The 20,111-nt window shown below is 38.5% G+C and overlaps 1 protein-coding gene across 1 annotated transcript; it reads right to left on the bottom strand.

Moving 5' to 3' along the window:
- Positions 1-345: 345 nt before the first annotated feature.
- On the bottom strand, positions 346-1,365 carry LOC135738572 (trace amine-associated receptor 4-like). The gene has a single exon (XM_065256671.1). It carries the CDS (start codon positions 1,363-1,365, stop codon positions 346-348), a length of 1,020 nt encoding a protein of 339 aa, XP_065112743.1.
- Between the last annotated feature and the right edge of the window lie 18,746 nt (positions 1,366-20,111).

Raw genomic sequence — 20,111 nt, forward strand, 5'->3', positions numbered from 1 at the left:
GAGATCATTACAAGCCTCGATGTTTTTACTGTATGTTATCAGTAACGTCAAATAAGCAAAAGATTTAATCATACATAACCTTTAACATGTAAACTACTTAAAGAGAATGATGAATAAATTAAATATCTCTGAAATCGACACTACCAACTCTTATTCAGCCACTGCACTGTAACAAAAAAATAATAATAATAACAAGTTAAACAATTTCAACTTGTTTTTATAATTTATGTCAACTATTCACAGGTCAAAACTGAAAATAATATGAATTGACTTGCAAAACCAAGTTGCAACTTCATGCTGCCTTTTATACAATGTGGTTATTATTTATGTACAGAAACCATGTATTCATACAAATGTCAGAGTATGTGAATGATTGAATCCACAGATATAAGTGAATATGAGAGTCTTAAAGGCCTTCTGAAAGACAGGATAGAAAAATCCATAAATCAAAGGATTAAAAGTTGAGTTAAAATAGGCAAACCAATATAAAGCCTCAAAAACATCAGCTGGGGTCACAAAATTGATGAAAGGATCAACAGCAATGGCAATAGATGAGGGCAGCCAACAGAGAAAGAAAACGCCCATAACAAGAGCCAGAGTTTTAGCTGCTTTTCTTTCTCTGTGTGCAGAGCTTTGACTGTTAACACCTGTGGTGGTCACAGACACTTTCTCTGACAAAACCTTTGCGTGTTTTTTCACAACATTAAATATGATGATATACAGAGAGCTCATTATAGTTCCTGGAATAATAAATACTAAAATGATACAAATTAGTCTCCATTCTTTGTTAACAAACAGAGCACAGCCACCATAACAAGACATTTGTAACATAAGAGCTTCCAGACCAACAGCATACACCCCTGAAAACACAACAGAAAAGCTGTACACAAATGAAAAGATCCATGTAAGGGTGATAAATACAGTCACAGTGTTGTTTGTGATCCTCAATTTGTACTTCAGGGGGTCACAGATGGCCCAGTATCTATCAACAGATATTAAACTAAGATGTATTAAAGAAGAAAAACAGAAGGCCATGTCCAAACTAGAATGAACTTTACAAATAATGTCTCCCAAAAACCAGCAGCCCTCAACAGATCGCACCATATTGTAGGGCATCACCAGTGAACCCAGCAGACAGTCACACACAGCCAATGACTGAACGATCAGATGAGTTGGAGACTGAAGCTGTTTGAAGTGAGAGATGGAGATGATGATCAGCAGATTCCCAAAAACTGTCATGAGGATCATGAGTGAAATAAAAGCGTACATTGCCACTTTAACTACGGTGAGACGAGAAGTTCTAGGACAAGAGTCTGGATGTAAAGGATAACACAGGAGAATATTCTCAGTCTCATTGAAAGACATCGTGTCTTAAATGACTTAGTTAACAGGTAGACAATTACAACCCAAAGGTTAAACAAAATAATTTTAGAAATTAAAACATGATTCAGGCAAATATATAAAGAAACATAAACATAAATACAGAACATGCTTATTCAATCTAACTTCCTAAATGAACGTGATATAGCTCGGTTCTGTTCATATATACAGTTCAGGTCAGGTCTCAACCCCCTCAGCTGTATACGTAACTAACTGATACACAAACATTGTGACTCATGAGATTACAATAAAAAAACTGAACTGTGTGTCCTGAATTAAAGGTCAATGGAGGTATAATGGTGAGGTTAATGATAATATACACTGAAAAAAATGATTCATTGAATTTTATCAATTTTTTTAAGGTAAGTGGTTGCAATCAATTTATTTAAGCTACATTTAAACAAAAGTTTTATATTTTATTTTACGCTACTAATTATTTTGTTTAAATGTCGCTTAAATAAATTGATTGCAACCACTTACCTTTAAAAAATTGATTAAATTCAATGAATCATTTTTTTCAGTGTAGTGGCAATTAAGTTGCAGGGCATAGGGGTGTGCAGACAAAAACAATTAGATAACATTGTCTTTGCATCCGAAAATGACCAACCTCAAGGCAATTCTGGCTGAGCAGGCAAGCCTATGATGTATCTTTTTGACCAATCCATGCAAAACAAGGCATATACTACACATCTGACAATTAAAGTATGGAAACACATATTCTTCTACATATAATTCAAAATTATTGGCTCATATTTGTATTGAATGTACCACCGTATGAGGAATTAAATACAAACCTTAAGATTTCTGTATTGTTTGTTAAATAAAAATGTTAATAAAATGATAATGTTTAATAAAGACATATTTAAGAGATTGTCATTTTATTCATGTTCTCATATTTATATCAAGGTTTGATGGTACAAGCATCAGGGTTGTTTCAGCTAAAATCTTCTTCTATCCTTCACTTTGTGTGGGTTTTGGCCTCGATTGCTTGAGTTGCCCCCTGACGGTTCAAAGAATAGTGCAACAGCAAGTGCATCAACTATAAACGCCTCGTCAGTTTGTCGAGATGCACGGTGATCAGCGGAGCTTCACGGTTTGGAGGCTCAAGGTGCGGAGCAAAGTGTGAATATAACTTACCCTAGGCTTTGAAACGGTTCATGGAACAAAAACGAAACCCATAAACTTTTGATGTTTTGCAAGGAACAGAAACGAAACCAGAAACTTTCAAAAAATATATGTTTCAGAACCTGTCACGGTAGGAAATCCACTGTTTCCTCCGTGTCATGTGTGTGTGTGTGTGTTTGTTTGTCACTCACCCTCTGCCATGTACTCGTTAGAGCGATTCCCTCCACCTGTGTGTTGATTGTCTCGCTCCAGCTGTTCATCATTACATCACCTCCATAAATACTCACCTGACTTTTGGATGTGGATGTGTTGGATGTGTATTGTCGTCGTCTTCGTGTGGATGTTCCCGTGTTCAGCCTGGATTTCACCACTGCTCACCACTCCACCAACTTCGCACTCAATACCTTCATCACCAACTTCCACCATTCGCCACCATTGCCAACAACAACAACACCGGACTGTGTTTACTTCCGCATTGACTCTCATACTCTCTCTGTGTTTATTTTTAATAAACATTGTTCAATTATTCCCCTGCAGTTGTTTCCACTCCTTACGTGTCATTACAGAACCATGCCTCTGTACTTAAGATGGCTGTCACCATGTCTGCTCCCGTTTTTAAGATGGCTACCCCCATACCGGCACCTGTTGTTAAGAGGGGCTTTGCCACAATCACACCTGTTCTTCAGAAGGCTGTCATCATACCTGCACCCATTCACAAGATGGCTTCGCCCTGGCTCCCTGCTCCGTCCCTAGCTCCTGGCTCCGCCCTGGCTCCCTGCTCCACCCTGGATCCCTGCTCTGCTGGCTCCGCCCTGGCTTCCAGGCCCACCATCCCACCGCTTGGTCCACCTCCACTCCTCCACCCAGCATGAACTGTTTATGTTTTTTTTCTATTTTTGTTATTGAAAGGTGTCAGGATCCGCCCTCTAAGTGGGGGGTTCTGTAATGGTCTTGTCTATTGTTCTTGTCATGTCTTTATTTTAAAGTGTATATCTTGGTTTGCCATGTCTGTAGTCCTTGCAGTTCTTTTGTTGATTGGTTCCCTGTTGATTGTTTCCCCAGGTGTGTCTTGTTTTCATTGATTAGTGTCTGTATATATAGCCCTCATGTTGCCATTGTCTCTTATGGTCAATTGTATTGTACTAGTGCTTTATGCAGCGTGTTGTGATTTCGGTTTTATGTACTACGTTTCATGTCATGGATAATGTTTATGTTTGGATTCATGTTTCATGCCCTGGACTATGTCTTTTTGGATTATTACTTGATCTGCATTTAGATCCAGCCTCATCTTCACTGCACACAACAGTTAAGTTAATTTATCTAAATATATTTATATTTATTTAAAGTGGCCAGTTTATGTTCATGTCCACTGGGCAATGTGACGCCGGAGTGATGGCTTTTTCATGTAATTTTTGAAAAATCCAATTTCGATCCATCGAAGGGGTTGTTTTGTAATGCTGTGTGAAGCCTGTGATGTTCTGGCTGGGGGCTCACAGGAAACCCATTTGGGAGGGACATTGCAGAATGTTCCCTGGTTGTGCTCCAGCGGGCATGGAAAGAGCCTGCTACCGGTGAAGACAGGTAGGAAGTAGTAGTAACCAGAACACTGCCTTTGTCAGGGCCAGCACAGGAGGGATGTGGAGGATATCTGTCGCAGATGTGTGTGCAGCCTACAAGGGCCCTCTTTATCAAACCCAATGTAAAGAGTAGCTGTGGACATCATGGGTCCTTTCCCTGTCACAGAGAGTGGTAACCGTTTTGTGCTCACTGCTATGGATTACTTTACACTTGAATGTGTCTGATGCAAGGGATTTTCAGCAGGTTCGGTATGGTGGAGGTCATCCATTTTGTGACCAAGGGAGAATTTTTGAATCCAAATAGTTTACCACAATGTGTGAATGGCTAGTCATGAGGGAAATACGCACAACACCCTTGCATCCCCAAAGTGAGGGTCTTGTTGAGAGATTTAACAGGATCCTGGGCCAACAGCTAGCTATAATTATTCCTGACCACGAACGAGACTGGGACTGCACCTTCTTCTCATCCTCAGTGCCTACAGATTAGCAGTTCAAGACTTCACTCTATGCACACCTGCTTTGCTTATGTTGGTCTGTGAGCTTTGGATCCCCTCGGAGTTGTCATTTGGGAAACCTCCTGACATTTCAGTTACACCTGCTGAACCAGAATATGCAAGACGGCTGCCGAACCAGGTGGAAACAGCCCATGTATTTGCCAGAGATTAACTACAGAAAGCTGGCATAAGACAGAAGGGGAACTACAATGTTAGGAGCAAGGGACGGAACTTATAGTCTGGCGAGTCAGTTTGGCTGTACAGAAAAAAGGTAGATTCCCGAAATTTGATTGTCACTGGGTGGGTCCCTGCTTGGTATTAGAGAGGGTGGGAGAGGTAGTGTATAGGGTACAGATGCCACCGAGGGACAGGAAGGTTGACTTGCACAGAGACAGAATAGCTCCTTATAGAGGTAGCCTGACTGTTTCTTTCCAGTCCCCTGCTGCAGAAAACAACTTGGACGCTGACCACATGCCCCACTCTCCAGCTTTTCAAGAGTCCCCCTCCCTAAACACCACAGATTCAGCTACTTCCTATGGTTCCTATGTGAGTAGGCTCACTTCCAGGTTGAGGCAGAATGTTGGCATGTTTTGGCTGCAGCTCCTCTCTCACATTTGTTTGTTTGTTTCTAAATTTTAGACCACAATTTTGGAATATTTGAAGCTTGGTGAAGTTTGAATAACCTTTTGACCTATTGGATTACGATGTGCATTTTAGTTTCATCTGTTGTCCTATTGTTCCTAATTTTTAACATCCGTTGCTGGAACAAACTTTCCTGGTGCCCACCTCTGTATTTACACTTCTGCAAGGCAGCTTTTAGTGTGGATTTCTCGGCATGGCACTAAGGTACACTGTTTGCCAACGGTTGAAATTGAAACAGAACTCTTATTTACCACACAATACCTGCTAACTATGATGATGTTGGAATACTCTGGCATAAGTGCTATTTACATCGCTCCCCAAGGTGCAATGTTATCTGCTTCTCATCTGATGCTGTTTCCTACCCTGCATTAGTTAAACCTAAAGGCCGGTGTATAAACCTGTTGGGATTTACCATAACAACTTGACTGGGCTTACAATACAAAAAGCATTCACGGGAGGTTTCAGAGTCCCCGTGCCTGTTAAAATCTGCGTGTTTTAATGCTTGCTCTGTCAACAATAAAGCGGTGGCTTTATCTGAAATCATTCTAGAGAAAACTATTTTTCAACCTGATCTCACGAATTGCCGTGGCATAGTCATATAATTTTTTGCACATTTTTTTCGTGGCATTCTCACAGATTGGTTACTCAACTGTTTTGTCCTATTTTCTTACCATTGTCGCTTCGGTTTAGGGTTAGATTTACATAAAATGACATCCCTACCCAAAACCAACTCTAAGCCCAACATCAGGCGACAATTGGTTAAAGTGATAAACCAATACTTAAAGTGACAAACTAACGCAAACACCAAATCTAACCCTAAACTGAAGCGACAATGGTTTGAAAATAGGATCATAGCCAGGATTTATGACCTTATATATAGACTGAGTAGACTACAATCATAGCTTAACTTGTCTTATTCTAGGTTGTTTACCCTTCAACAGTTACTATTAGAAATACTTGAAAAAATATCTTGAAAAACTTCCTTCCAGTAAGTTATAGGTTATAACAGGTTGTAACATATTATTTGAATCATCACTTTATTCATGTATGATTAAACAGTTGTCATTTCCACTGAATGCTTTTGTAAACATCATATTTGTCTAATATATCTAAACATACAGACTATTGAGGTCAGGATGTTTAAAGACAAATTTAAAACATTCGTAACATACATCTCAGATCTAAAACTGTCTTGCTTTTTGTTCAATGTGTCATTACTATAATGACTGATTGAATATGTATGATGTTCCCATTGAGATTATTACAGGCCTGGATGTTTTTTTTACTGTATGCTATAAATAATGTCAAAGAAGCAAAAGATTTAATCATACATAACCTATAACACATAAAACTTCTATAAGAGAATAATAAAGAAATGAAATATCTCTGAAATCAACACTACCAACTTTTATTCAACCACTGCACTGTAACAAAAACCATGCAGCATTTTTGTCAAATCAACATATATTTTATGCTGCTTAAAAAATTAAGTTAAACAATTTCAACTTGTTTTTATAATTTATGTCAACTATTCACAGTTCAAAACTTAAAATAATATGAATTGACTTGCAAAACCAAGTTGCAACTTCATGCTGCCCTTTTTACAGTTTGCTTATTATTTATCTACAAAAACCATGTATTTATTCAAATGTCAGTGTTTGTGAATGATTGAATCCACAGATATAAGTGAATATGAGAGCCTTAAAGGCCTTCTGAAAGCGAGGATAGAAAAACCCATAGATCAAAGGATTACAAGCTGAGTTAAAATATGCAAACCAATATAAAGCCTCAAAAACATCAGCTGGGGTCACAAAATTGATGAAAGGATCAACAGCAATGGCAATAGATGAGGGCAGCCAGCAGAGAAAGAAAACGCCCATAACAAGAGCCAGAGTTTTAGCTGCTTTTCTTTCTCTGTGTGCAGAGCTTTGACTGTTAACACCTGTGGTGGTCACAGACACTTTCTCTGACAAAACCTTTGCGTGTTTTTTCACAACATTGAATATGATGATATACAGAGAGCTCATTATTGTTCCTGGAATTATAAATACTAAAATGATACAAGTAAGTCTCCATTCTTTGTTAAAAAACACAGCACAGTCACCAAAACAAGACATCTGTAATATATAAGCTTCCAGACCAACAGCAGTCACACCTGAAAACACAAAAGAAAAGCTGTACACAAATGAAAAGATCCATGCAAGGGTGATTGATACAGTCACAGTGTTGTTTGTGATCCTCATTTTGTACTTCAGAGGGTCACAGATGGCCCAGTATCTATCAATAGATATTAAACTAAGATGTATTAAAGAAGAGAAACAGAAGACCATGTCCAAGCTTGAATGAATTTTACAAATAGCATCTCCCAAAAACCAACAGCCCTCGACAGATCGCACCATACTGTAGGGCATCACCAGTAAACCCAGCAGACAGTCACACACAGCCAATGACTGAACGATCAGATGAGTTGGAGACTGAAGCTGTTTGAAGTGAGAGATGGAGATGATGATCAGCAGATTCCCAAAAACTGTCATGAGGATCATGAGTGAAATGAAAGCGTACATTGCCAATTTAACTACAGTGAGACGAGAAGTTCTAGGACAAGAGTCTGGATGTAAAGGAAAACAAAGGAGAATATTCTCAGTCTCATTGAAAGACATTGTGTCTTACAGGACTTAGTTAACAGGTAGACAATTATAACCCAAAGGTTAAACAAAATAATTTTAAAAATCACAACATGGTTCAAGCAAATATATAAATAAACATAAATACAGTACATTCTTATTCCATCTAACTCACTAAATGAACGTGATATAGCTCAGATGTGTTCTTATATACAGTTCAGGTCAGGTCTCAACCCCCTCAGCTGTATAAGAAACTAACTAATACACAAATATTGCGACTCATGAGATTACAAACTGAACTGTGTGTCCTGTATTAAAGGTCAATGGAGGTATAATGGTGGGGTTAAAGATAACATAGTGGCAATTTACATATTAGGAAGTACAATTTTTTTTAATAATATTGGCTCTGCATCTGAAAATGACCGACCCAGAGGCAATCTGGTTGAGCAGGCAAGCCTATGACATATCTTTTTGATCAATCCTTGCTAAATAATGCATATACTACACATCTGACACTTGAAGTATGGAATTTTGCCATTTAAAACAAAAATTATTTCACATATAATTCAAAATGATTGGCTTATATTAGTATTGAATGTACCACTGTATTATGAATTAAATACAAACCCTAAGATTTCTGAATTGTTTAACATTATTCTCCCTCCACAACTTTCGTGAAGACACGCAAGAGAGAGACAGGCCGAATGGTAAGACTTTGTACTGATATGCCCGCCCCTCGAACACAAAGCAGAGAAATGGCCTGTGTTGAGGAAGAATTGAGACATGGAAGTATGCGTCCTTTAAGCCAATGGCTGCAAACCAAACTTGGGGACGGATGCATTGAGAAATGTTTTTCTGCGTCAAAATCTTGAACAGCATTCTGTGAAGTGCACGTTTCAGCGAGTGCAAATTCAAGCTCGCTCGTAACCCACCGCTTTTCTTGGGTACTATGAAGTAAGGGCTGTTAAACCCGGACCTCCTTTCGGCTAGAGGGACCGGCTATATCACATTTCTTGCCAGTAGAACCGCAATCTCCGCACGCACTACGTGTGTGTTGGCTTCTCCCTAGATATTATTCCTTCTGAAATTATTAAGGCCTATTTTTCTGAAATTGGCTCCACCTTTCAGTTACTCATAAATTGATCATTATCTGTTGGGATAGTCCAGAAATGTTTTAATTTTGTTGTTGTTCAACCTTTGCTTAAGAAACAGAGTTTGGGGGAAGATTGCTTTTAGAATTATCACCCTGTCTCAAAGTTGTAATTTTTATCGAAACTTCTAGAAAAAGTTGTTTATTCTTAACCGATTCCTTATCTGAATACAAGGAAGCTAACAGAACCTTTCCAATATGGTTTCTCTGCCCATCATAATACCGCGCCTCTTTTGATCTTACAGCTGCCTTCAATACAGTCGATCATAATAATCTTCTGTGGCAGTTAGAGCAATTATTTGGTTTTGGGGGTACCTTCTTGCAATAGTTCAATTCTTATTTTAGTGATAGGTCTTTTTCCGTTGAATTAGGTAAGTTCTCTTCATCTGATGCTCCGATTACCTGTGGAGTACCTCTCCATTCCTCTCCAAACCATTTTGGGGCCATTTTTAATTTATATATGAGACCTATGGGGTGTATTATTAGGAAACATAATGTTTTTCACCCTGTTTTTCATGTATCCAGGGTTAAGCCTGTCATTAGATCCCCTTTAACCCTGTCAAGTCACCCCGAGACAACCCCCCCCCACGTCTAGTGGATGGATCTCCAGTTTATACTGTTAGGAGACTACTGGACGTTAGACGCCATGGAAGGGGCTTCCAGTATCTGGTGGACTGGGAGGGTTATGATCCAGAGAAAGAGGTGTTTGCTCCCGGCCCGGGATATTCTGGACCAGTCACTGATTGCAGACTTTTGTCAGCGACAAGGTGAGCCCTTCCCTGGTGCGCCTGGGGGGGTACTGTCAGGTAATCAGTTTGATTTCACCATGTTGTCCTGTGTTTTTGTTATCTGTTTGACAGCCTGCCATGTGCTCTGCTGTCATTGTGGTGTCTTGACCCCCCCCCTGTTTCCTTGTTTATTTCCTCATTATTAGTTCATGCCCCTCGGCTGTCCTCCCTTGTTATCTCCTCATTCCTTCCCCTATATATTGCCCTTGTGTTTTCTGTCTTTGCCAAACCATGTAGCTAGCTTAGCTTGTGATAACTCTATTAGTTGTTAGTTTAGTCGTGTCCTCTCAAGCCTTGCCGTTCTTTATTTTGTTATTTGCCCTGTTAGGTCCTAGATCTGTTGCTTAGGCATCTCTTCCAGACGTCAATGGCTCTTTGGATAACAGGTGCAGGAATGGTAGCCATCTTAAAAGCAGGTGCAGGTAACATGACAGCCATCTTGGGTGCAGAGACAGGCATGGTGGGGGCCATCTTAGAGACAGGCATGGTGGTGGCCATCTTAGAGACAGTCATGGCATGGGTAGCTTTAGGTAAAACAGGCATGACTTTAGCTGGCTCTTGTGAGGTGGTTGTGGTTGAGCTGTTACTCATCTACAACTCCCACAGTGAAGGGAGAACCACTCAACAAAAGAGCAAAGTCTATGTAACTTTCTAAGGTCCAGATTGAGGCATCACGTGGCATATGCAGGCGTAAATTTCTATCAAGTGCATTATAAAAAATGTCCTTAATCATTTCATCCTTATAATGTACCTGATAGCTCAGATCTAGGAAATCCTTGACGTAATCCTCAATCGGTCTGTTGTTCTGGCGTAGTCCAAGCAAAGCAAACAGTGGATTCATGATGCCGGCAGGAATTCACAAACCTCCGCTGGATTCTGGTAAGGCGAAGTATTCTGAAACGTGGGACACTAACACAAAGCGAGACAGAGATGAATCCATGTGCAGGAGGTTTATTATAAAGTAAATCCACACAGGCAAGCAAACACATCCAAATAGGGTAATCCAATAGCGAAATCCACAAAATGGTGAACGTGATTTCACCAAGTAGGATGTGATCCTGGATCAACACCATTGTTGGTCCTGGATAAACATTTTCATTAACCAATCAGATTGCAGGATTAGGATTAGTGTATATGTTAGGTCTAGGTTTAGGATTGGGTTAGGGGCTTTTAAGAAATACTCCTCAAACTATTATTTCACACTAATTTGAGGGTTTAAAATGGTTAGGGTTTGAGTTAAGGGTAGGTTGGGGTATCTTTGATTAAAACATTGATCCAGGATCAACAAAAAATGTTGATCCAGGATCACATAACAGAATAAGGGAACAGGATACTAGATACAAGATACAAAACTATGAAACGCTCAGAACTGCAGCTGTTACACATACAATACTTTGCAGGGATATGATCAGAAGGAAGTGGTTATATACAGATACACAGAAAGTGGGAAGTGAAGTATGACATGACCAGAATACAAAATAAAAGACTGAAAACAGAACTGGATATCAAAATAAAAGTTCAAAACACAAAACAGAACACAAGACTAAACCCTTACATTCACATTTTGATTCACCTGCATCTGGGTCTCGCTCTCATCCCTGACAGTCTTATGCCTAGCGTACACCAAAGGATTTTCACAGTCCCAGACTAAAGACCGGCAGTCTTTAGGAATCTAACTGGAGTCTCGGCGCGCTCCCGTAGTCTCGATCGTTAACTGTGAGGTGATAATCTGCAGTCAGCGACCCGATTTATGCCAGTCTTTCTTTAGTCTTTCATATCAAACATGTTTGATATTATCGCAAGTCCCAGCGTAGTCTCATGACGTAAAACAATCAACAACCAATAAACTCGTTCTCCGGAAACAGGAAGCCATCAGTCACAACAAAGAAACATGTTGACGGACGTGGAAACACAACGAGCGCGAAGTAGGCGAAAATGGACCGTGGATAAAGAGGAGCGCATTGATGAGCGGTGGGCAGAGCAGCCGTGTCTTTTTGATGTAAACTGCCATTCATACCACGACAGAGTGGAAAAAGAAAAGAAGTGGAGCGATATTGCCTGTATGTGTTAACATGCTAACTCTACCACTCTATTGAATGGCATAAGTGCTAATGTTTTCTGGTATGTGCTTACATTCTTCACACTGCAAGCATGAGCAACGCGTAAGCGGCGCGTGTTTTTTTCGGCGCCCATGTTAACAAGTTAAAGCACAAGCACGTACACCGCACGCGTGCGGTCATACATGTGACGCCATAAATGTCATAAATGTGTGTTTCAAACAGTCATGACTTTGAGCAATGTAAAAGAAAGCAATGAAATATTTAAAAACACCAGAAGACTGCGCTGTCATTCACTCTCTGCCCAGCAAATGAGTCCTCATATAGCTTAATACTGTTCAGAGAAACAGATAACGTACATCTATAAATCTAAATCTTATGCTTCAACTGTTGACGGGAAACAAGATCGACTGCTTCATGCTGTCAATCACTGAGTGATTTTTTTATTTTATCTTAAAACGTAAGAGAAACAGATTTAATAATGTGCCAAGGGCTTTTTATGTCTATAATTGTGTATTGTGTCTATATCTGTCATTACACGAACCAGAACAGCACGAAAACAATGTGGGTTAAACAAATCACAGTTATATAAATTACACTGACCGTCAAAAACCGTCTTGAAGAGGTTTTGCTCATTAATGCATATAAAATAAAGTAATGTGAACTTGAGATTTTTATACTGTTATTACAGTTTTTCTCAGTCGCTTTGGTACATTTCTCCAATCATACTCACAATTTGCAAAACAGTAAGTGCATTTCTCAAAACAATTCGGACAAGTAGCAAAACACCATGGATAACCTGCAAAAGCCAGTCTCTTACTCAAATTCAATATCTGTGTCAATGAACATGTCATTGCCATCAGAATGACAAGTCAATGTGTCATTGTGCATGGATTAGACAGTCAAATTGTTTAGTCACGTTGTCAATATAACAGTTTACTCTGAAGTGATTTCCTGATGTAAACTATCGCTAAAGTTTTGACGACAAGTATTGTAAATTGTAATTTACACCTTAGTGTAAGTTATGTGGGAGTTTGATTGCAAGAGACTAAACAAAATTTACATTTACGCTTTTACTGTTTGTACTGTAATTCATTGACAAACCATGTCATTGCCATACAGAAAGGAAAAGCACTGCATAGCCCAAAGAAAAAAAGTAGAAATGTGAACATTGAACAATATCTTTAGGGAAAACTGTACAAGCAGTGCTGTCTTACACTGAAGTCCTTCCTATACCTCCTGACCCAGCAAGCATGTTTGGCTAACAAGGCTAAATTTGGGCTGCCAGTGAAAGTCTAATAGACATCTAACCATAGCCAAAAAATAGACAATACAAATACTTTTAGATCATGTAAAAGATTTGAAAGCAAACACCTTGAACACCTGTTGGAATATCATACATCTTCAAGTTATTTGGGCAAAAATGGCATGTAACCAAATTCAAGGTTATTTAGGGTAGAAGTGGGTTACTCATAGCCGGTCTATATTGGGTCTATAATTAGCCGTCATTTCAACATCTCAGTTTTTGCTTGCTGGGGACGTTTCTGTCTGTTAGAGAAAGTCAAGAGTAACCTGGGAGCAATTTACCAAGTCAGGGCAGATTTAGAAAAAACTTCTAATAGAAATTTATAAAAAAATATGTTTGACCGGCACAATTACTGTATGAGAACTGTATTATGAGAACTTGTTCAATAATTTTGCATGTAAAGACTTATACTATGAACTGATGCCTAAATGTTGTGGGGGGTAAGACTATTCAACAGAGACCCATTATAATACATTTTGATCAACATGACATAAGCAATCGATAATGTAGGAAAAAGCAGAGAATTGTACATAATCATTTGCATGGATGTACCAAAGCATTTGCAACTTGTTCAAAGAAATAAGAAACTGCTTTTTTGATGTGCACAAGTGACACAATGATGTGAGAAATGAACAAGTACTTTTGAGAATTTCAATTCTGATCTGAGAATTGTACCAAAGCGACTGAGAAAAACTGTAAACTGCACAGTATGCGCTGCAAACGCAGCTGTTGTGAAAGCACAATGGACATGTGCATACATTTTTGTTAAATCACTGCTGAGCATGATTATAAAAAGCTAAAATAATCTTGTTGTAGTCCTGTAAATAGTGTCACTACAAGATTCAGTGTTTGTAAAATCTTTAGTCTGAGACTAAAAACTGTGAACCCAAGTCTTTAGATGTGAGCTGATAATCTTATAAAGTCTTTTCTAAATCTTTTCAAAGTCTTTAGGTGTACACAAAGCATTACCTGATTTAAATGGTCTCTCAGTTGGACCAAGTTGGCATTAAACCGTAATTCGTGGTATTAAACCGTAAGGTAAATTAAACCGATTTAAAGAGATTATCTAAAGACTACTAAAAGCAAATATTTTCAATAAAGATAAAGTAACATAGTTAAAAGAGTACAAACATGAATGTGTAGCATACTGTACACATTAAAAGTTGAGATATAACAGTAACAATAACTTTAAAGTTTAATCTTTCAACACAGAAATTAACAGCTAAAATGTATATGAATATTTCAGAAAATGAAATGTTGTCATAGGCCTGTACTTACAATACTGTATGAATGAGTTTACATTTACCTCTGAAGCCTTAGTTTAATTTTAACCTCTCCCCAAACTAAATGCACCCAGCCTTTTGCACTTATAGAGAACCCTCACAAATAAATGTAAAAATCTCATATATCTATAGTTATAAATTAATATTTCACCACAATGTTTGATCTGTATTCAACACACCCAGCGAGCAAAAAGTCGTCTAGAACACGTCTAAAAGACGTAATTCGTAGACATTCAGAAGACGTCCTCACAGGAGCCAGAATGAAAGTTTTTTATACGTCTTTTCTGGACATTGTTTAGACATCAATAAAAGACGTGCTACAGACGTAATTGTTAGACATCTAGAAGACGTCCTCACAGGAGCCAGAATGAAAGTTTTTTATACGTCTTTTCTGGACATTGTTTAGAAGTCAATAAAAGACGTGCTACAGACGTAATTGTTAGACATCTAGAAGACGTCCTCACAGGAGCCAGAATGAAAGTTTTTTATACGTCTTTTCTGGACATTGTTTAGACGTCAATAAAAGACGTGCTACAGACGTAATTGTTAGACCTCAGGAAGACGTCCTCACAGGAGCCAGAATGAAAGTTTTTTATACGTATTTTCTGGACATTGTTTAGACGTCAATAAAAGACGTGCTACAGACGTAATTGTTAGACATCTAGAAGACGTCCTCACAGGAGCCAGAATGAAAGTTTTTTATACGTATTTTCTGGACATTGTTTAGACGTCAATAAAAGACGTGCTACAGACGTAATTGTTAGACATCTAGAAGACGTCCTCACAGGAGCCAGAATGATAGTTTTTTATACGTCTTTACTGGACATTGTTTAGACGTCAATTAAAGACGTGCTACAGACGTAATTGTTAGACCTCAGGAGGACGTCCACACAGGAGCCAGATTTAAAGTTTTTAATACGTCTTTACTGGACATTGTTTAGACGTCAATTAAAGACGTGCTACAGACGTATTTGTTAGACCTCAGGAAGACGTCCACACAGGAGCCAGATTTAAAGTTTTTAAGACGTCTTTTATGGACATTGTTTAGACGTCAATTAAAGACGTGCTACAGACGTATTTGTTAGACCTCAGGTAGACGTCCACACAGGAGCCAGATTTAAAGTTTTTAAGACGTCTTTACTGGACATTGTTTAGACGTCAATTAAAGACGTGCTACAGACGTAATTGTTAGACCTCAGGTAGACGTCCACACAGGAGCCAGATTTAAAGTTTTTAAGATGTCTTTTAAGGACATTGTTTAGACGTCAATTAAAGACGTGCTACAGACGTATTTGTTAGACCTCAGGTAGACGTCCACACAGGAGCCAGATTTAAAGTTTTTAATACGTCTTTTATGGACATTGTTTAGACGTCAATTAAAGACGTGCTACAGACGTAATTGTTAGACCTCAGGAAGACGTCCACACAGGAGCCAGATTTAAAGTTTTTAATACGTCTTTTATGGACATTGTTTAGACGTCAATTAAAGACGTGCTACAGACGTAATTGTTAGACCTCAGGAAGACGTCCGCACAGGAGTCAGATTTAAAAAAATTTATACGTCTTTACTGGACATTGTTTAGACGTCAGTAAAAGACGTGCAACAGACATAATTGTTAGACATGCAGAAGACGTCCACACAGGAGCCAGAATTAAGTTTTTAATAATTTACGTCTTTACTGGACTTTGTTTACACCAGAACTTCATAACCTTCAGAGTGGTAAGGCCCCCCAAAAACATAGCAAAAGCTCTTTCAATTCATATCTGTGAGGAACGACAGAGACTGAATCCCAATGCAGAGGCAAGTTTATTCACAAAATAATAAGATAGAGAAGAGAGGTGTCTGCTGCCGGAGAGAGAGTAGGAAACCCCTGGCTTAAACTCCAGCCGGGGTCTCAGGGGTAATCTGAGCCCCGATACGGGGCGAAGACCAGTAGGCCACTCCCGAGAGCGCCGCTACACGGAAGCACGGGGATGGGGCGCACTCTCTACCCAGGGCACTGCGGAGATGGAATACGGCTCCTCTGCCGTGGCAGCGGTTCGCTGGAGGATGATGGAAATGGAGAGCCCGAACCTCGCCTGGCAGAGAACCACGGGAGAAGACTGGCAGTCTATAGGTGGTAGAGAAAACAGAGTTAGTTCAATCGCCCGGAGGCGGCAGTGCCCGCCGGGCACAGATGACAAAGGAGCCTCGCTGTTCACAGCCGGGACAGATGCAACAGTCCTTCTGAGGGTGGAGAACAGAGTCTTAATAGTCCGGCTGGAAATATCCACAGCGGGGAGAAGGAAATCCACAACAAGGTGAGCAGAAGCAGAGGTCCTACAATTGGCAGCAGAGAACACAGTCTTAGATTAACTAGACAGATAACAGTTTACTGACAAGACTTGGTGACAACATCAAAGACGAACTCGCACAAAACAAAGGGGGAACTGAGCATTTATACTAATAACGATTGGGATGAAAACAAGCTTCAGGTGGAGATGACGTGGTGATGAAATCAACCGAAAGACAGGACACCTGTGAACGGCGCGCACGTGGAGCTGTCAAAACAAAACAAACAACAGAGCAGATACACAGCAGACCAGGGGTCTGTTTCAATAAGGAGGTTCAACCAACTCTGAGTTTAAACTTAACCTCTGAGTAGATTTACCCTGAGATTGTAAACTCTGAGTTTTCGGCTTCAGAACAGCTGAAATGAGTTAATTTAAGCAACTGTGAGTAAAGCGCGTGCACAAAGCCATTATCAATGGAGCTCCGATATTACGATTCACTATGGCAACAGCACGTAATAAAGAGGTATAAATCCTTTTTACTACTAAAACTGAAAGTGTACAAGTGTACACCAACTACGAGCATATATTTTAAAGAAAATTGTTGTTGTTGGAAATTGCTACTCTAGTAAATGCATACATTTAATTTTTCATCACGGTTACATATCAGAAGTAATTAAACTAAGGAGAACTGTAGGCTACATTACATCTTATATTAATTTTCATGTAAATGCAATCCCATGGACAAAAAGAATATGACAGCATCTCGGCTAATAATTAAATTAGGCATAAGACTTTGGTATAAAATGCTATAAACATTACAAATGTGTGTCATGAATACAACTGAAATACTCCAGCCGGTATTCGAACTCAGGTCGCGATAGCACGTCTGCCACGACCACTGCGCGCAGCACTAAGCACTAGACCAGCGGTTCGGATGAGTGGATTTGGAAGAAATGTAAACTATTCGGATATAAGAGCACAACCACAAAGGCTGATATAGTCATGTAAGGATATTTATATATTTTAAATGACTGCCAAGAAAAATAATACAGCTCACATACATGCAAGTGGATGAGAAAAATCCATTCCGCATCTCAAAATCCTCTCGCGACATAAATGTAACTCCCTACAAATGAATGCAACATCATTATCTACAGGATCCTCTATAAAAGCACATGACATTTTAGTCACTTAGACGGTCTCTGCACCTAAATATATCATATTAGCTTTACACGTCATTTTAATGTACTGTTTAATTTTTTTGTTTTAGTTTTAGTGTAATATATAAAAGACATAAGTTAAAATTAATTGCACTGGAAATTTGAACTTAAAGACAGCTAAAAAAATGTTTTACAGTGTAGGCTACATAATAAAAATGTGTGCAATGAATGAATGTACTAAATGAACTAACAAGATAGTTAAAACCCGCTACTCCTCTAAAAAAGGAGAGGAGACCGCAATAAACTCTGAGTTTACAGAACCTAGCCTGCTCCCGACCAGGTTAGGTTCATAGAGTAAGTTACCCCGGAAACAGACTCTGAGTTTAAGTTACCTCTCCTTCTGAAACAAGCTTGACTTACCCTGCTGTCTCAGGTTCAACCTACCTCCCATTTTGAAATGGAAAACTCAGAGTTTCCCTCTTTTCAGGGTTAACAAACTCAGAGTTTTCCCTTAACCACCTTTCTGAAACGGGCCCCAGTAAGACCGAAATCATGACACATAACATACTTTCTGCATACTATTTATAATTCTACTGCAAAGTGTGTAACAGAAGCTACACAGCTCACAAATCTAGTGGAATGAATTACATAAATATGTTCAAAAAATATTACAATCTAAAACCCATTTATAATCAATGTACTGTAAAAAATGATTTTATTTGACCTTGAAAATCTAGGTATTTTACAACTAATAATTGCGTTGAAGCTAAAACGTTATAATACTAAGTAAAATCTATATCTGTACTTAATTTAAACTAGTACATATATTACACATCCAACAGACAAGTAAATGTTACTTGAAAGTAACTGGCACGTAGTTGAAATTACTTGAATTATTCAATTAAATATCACTAACTAGGCAGTGGACTTGTACTTCCCAGCATGCTTTGCATGGGACTGCATTTGGCGAGTACATTTGGAAATTAAACACTATTTTATGTGTTTTAACAAAAATAAAGACTTGTTAGTGTTTCATGTTATTATCTTTGAGATGACAGATTTAGAAGAGCTTCTGTTTTGAGTTTTGACACAATGAAAATCATGATGTGTGTTAATTCACTCAATGAGCAATAACTGTGCTTATGCCAATACTGAGACATACGGATTCTCTTCTTACTTGCTCAAAATAATGTGGCATATAGTAATAAAGACGAAATGTTATGTTATTAAATCAGAAAGACTCCATTAAAGAAGTAACCTGTTAAAAGTACTTACTGTTTTGGTAACAATATGATACATACAATTTTTAAGTAACAAATCACATATTTGTTTAAAGTGCAATTTAACTTTACTTAAAACTTATAGGGGTGGTTTCCCGGACAGGGATTAGACTAGTCCTAGACTAAAATAAATGTAAGAGCTGTCCAAACTGAAAACAACTTGCACTGACATATCTTAAAAGACATGAGTGCCCTTTATTTTGCCTCGAAATGCACACAAGTAATGCTTTTAGTAAAGCATGTTTGTTAAAACTAGTTATATTTCCTAACTATACCACGGGTCTGTTGAATGCTGCATTCTGATTGGCTGAGAAATGTTCTATGGGTGTGGATTATTTTCTGATAACCCCTTCGCGTCGTGCCGCATTACCACCTTGGTGTGCATTATTTTCTTATAATTCAACGGCCCATCGTCAATTATTCCTTACTTAAACTGAGGCCTAGTCCTGGCTTAAGCTAATCCCTGTCCGGGCAACCACCCCATAGTTTTTGTTAATTTTACTCAGCTTTTCTATGTACATTTTACTTAGTTTTGCAAGTGTTAAAGTTAAATAAAAAACCTGAGTAAAAAAACTTAGATTTTCTTTTCCAAGTAAATATTTCTTTTTTTTCAGTGTATCTCACCTCACTATAATGGAACATAGTTTTATTTGTTTTATGTTTATATAATAGGGAGGGAAAAATCTAGGGTTGTATAACCGTTAATCAGGATTAATCATTAGCACAATAAAGGTTTTCGTTTACATCCGTGTGTGTGTGTGTGTGTGTGTGTTAATTATGGATATATAAATGTGCACAAATGCATGTTTAATTTAAGCAAATTATATATTGATATATTAAGTATTTCTATTTTTTAAATACAGTTGAACTCCCAACTGTGCATATTTCCAAAGATCCTGCTTTAAAAAATGTTTACTTAAAAACCGTGGCAGTGAGTTAGTTCTCAATGAGAAAAAACATTGTTAATGGTT

This window comes from Paramisgurnus dabryanus, chromosome 12 (assembly GCF_030506205.2).
Source record: "Paramisgurnus dabryanus chromosome 12, PD_genome_1.1, whole genome shotgun sequence".
Lineage (NCBI taxonomy): Eukaryota > Metazoa > Chordata > Actinopteri > Cypriniformes > Cobitidae > Paramisgurnus > Paramisgurnus dabryanus.